The sequence below is a fragment of the Octopus bimaculoides genome, chromosome 15, assembly GCF_001194135.2.
Source record: "Octopus bimaculoides isolate UCB-OBI-ISO-001 chromosome 15, ASM119413v2, whole genome shotgun sequence".
Lineage (NCBI taxonomy): Eukaryota > Metazoa > Mollusca > Cephalopoda > Octopoda > Octopodidae > Octopus > Octopus bimaculoides.
In genome coordinates this window covers 42,868,083-42,869,997 of record NC_068995.1, presented here as the reverse complement: position 1 = coordinate 42,869,997, position 1,915 = coordinate 42,868,083, and the positions used below count along the sequence as shown (strand labels likewise).

The 1,915-nt window shown below is 35.4% G+C and overlaps 1 protein-coding gene across 1 annotated transcript; it reads left to right on the top strand.

Annotated features, from left to right (window-relative positions):
- Positions 1-204: 204 nt before the first annotated feature.
- Positions 205-1,089, top strand: LOC106883786 (piggyBac transposable element-derived protein 1). Its single transcript, XM_014934917.1, has one exon. The coding sequence runs from the start codon at positions 205-207 to the stop codon at positions 1,087-1,089; it is 885 nt and encodes a 294-aa protein (XP_014790403.1).
- Positions 1,090-1,915: the final 826 nt, after the last annotated feature.

Sequence of the window (1,915 nt, the reverse complement as noted above, 5' to 3'; positions counted from 1 at the left end):
TCGTTAACAATACACAAAAAAAAAACTTTAAAACAATTGTAAATTAAACTATTTTGCCCTTGAATCTTAAATTTTCAATATCTATTATTATTTTCTTCATAAAAAGTAGTCTATTTACTAACAAACTAAAGTTTGCTTAAGTGAAAGTGAAATATATATATATATATATATATATATATAATTCTTATTTCTAGATCGTTAAATATGTCTAAGAGAAAACTTGATGGTGAAAGAAACACTGAAGAAATCCTAAATATAATCGAATCTGCTGATGAGACTGAGCATTTTATTGAGGAATTTGATAATGCTGATGAGCTTCAACTTGTACCTCATTCACCAAATGATGGCGACGATACAGATAAAGATGATTCTTCAAGTGATAGCGAAGAATCTTTAGCAAATTTGCGAGACATTGGTAGAGGTATTCTTGTAGAGAAAGGTGAGATTAGAGCCTATAGTAAAGCTGGTGTTGAAGTTCTCGATGTCGATACGGAGGTGAAACCAAGCTCTGCTAAGAAGCAATGTTCACGCTCAAAGAAAAGTTCTCGCAAATGGAATAATAAACCATTGAGACAGTCCTCTGCAAAGCATGATTGTGATTCTAGTGTAAATAAACCTTCGATTACAACAAGATTTAGGAACAAGTTTGAGCCAACTGACGTCTTCAGGGAATACTACTCTAAAAATATTATGAGTCGTATTTGCAGAGAAACCGTTAAATATGTCGTACAAAAGGGAGATTTACAGTTTACTTTGTCTGTTAAGGATCTTTACAAGTATTTTGGAATTCTTCTATTGTTGGGCTATGATAAACTACCCTGCAGAAGAATGTACTGGGAGACTAGATCCGATTCAAACAACTATTTAGTTAGTCAGGCAATTTCTAGAAATATGTTTGAGAAAACGCTAACAGTAAACTTGATCCTTGTAATAAAGTCTACAAGATTAGGTCGCTCAATGCGTAACCTTTTCTCTCTTGGTGAAGCAATGCGGCCTTATTATGGGCATCATGGCATGAAACGGTTTATAAGAGGCAAGCCCACACGCTATAGTTTCAGGCTTTGGTGCCTTGCCAGACCAGATTCATAGTGAAATTCTATCCTTACACAGGTGCAGGAGACAAAATTACAGGTAAAACACTTTGTTCTTCAGTTACCGAAAAGTTACGTTTAAAATTTATACCAGTAGGATCATGCATTTATATGAACAACTATTTCAGTTCTCTGCATTTGATGGATGCCTTATCAAACAATGGTCTCTTTTGTGTTGGGACTATTCGAAATGATAGAACTGAAAGGCATCGCTGCAGGTTATAAGCAAAGCTGTGCGAGGCGCTTGCTGTGCAGTTGAGGATAAGAAGAATAGAATTACTCTGCTAAGATGGCATGATGATAAACAAGTAAATCTTGTAACCAATTTGAAAGATGACAAGGCTTTTGATGTTGCCAGCTGTAAATGATAGAAAGAATCTGAGAGAAACCTCAACCAAATATTGTGAATCTAAATGACAAACAACTGGGAAGTGTCGATTTATTTGACAAATTGAGAGGTCATATCGAATTAAAATACGATCAAAGGAATGGTATTGGCCTTGCAAATTTATGGATTCTTTTCCGCTGCATTCAGAGGAACATTCCTCTACTGGAATTGAAAAGTTACTGCCTTGCTTGCTGCACCAGATTTAGAAAAGAAAAGAGCCGTACGTCCTAAAACAAAGAAGCAAGTTCCGCAAGTGGTACGATTCGATAACAGACACCACCTCGTCAACAATATTGAAACTCAAAGGCGATGCGCAGCTTGTGGAAAATGCACCAAATTTGTTTTCATCAAATGCAATGTAGGCTTACATCCTGACACATACTTTCTTCATTTTCAATGATAAATGATATTCGTCTTAGAAATATTATATCTACTT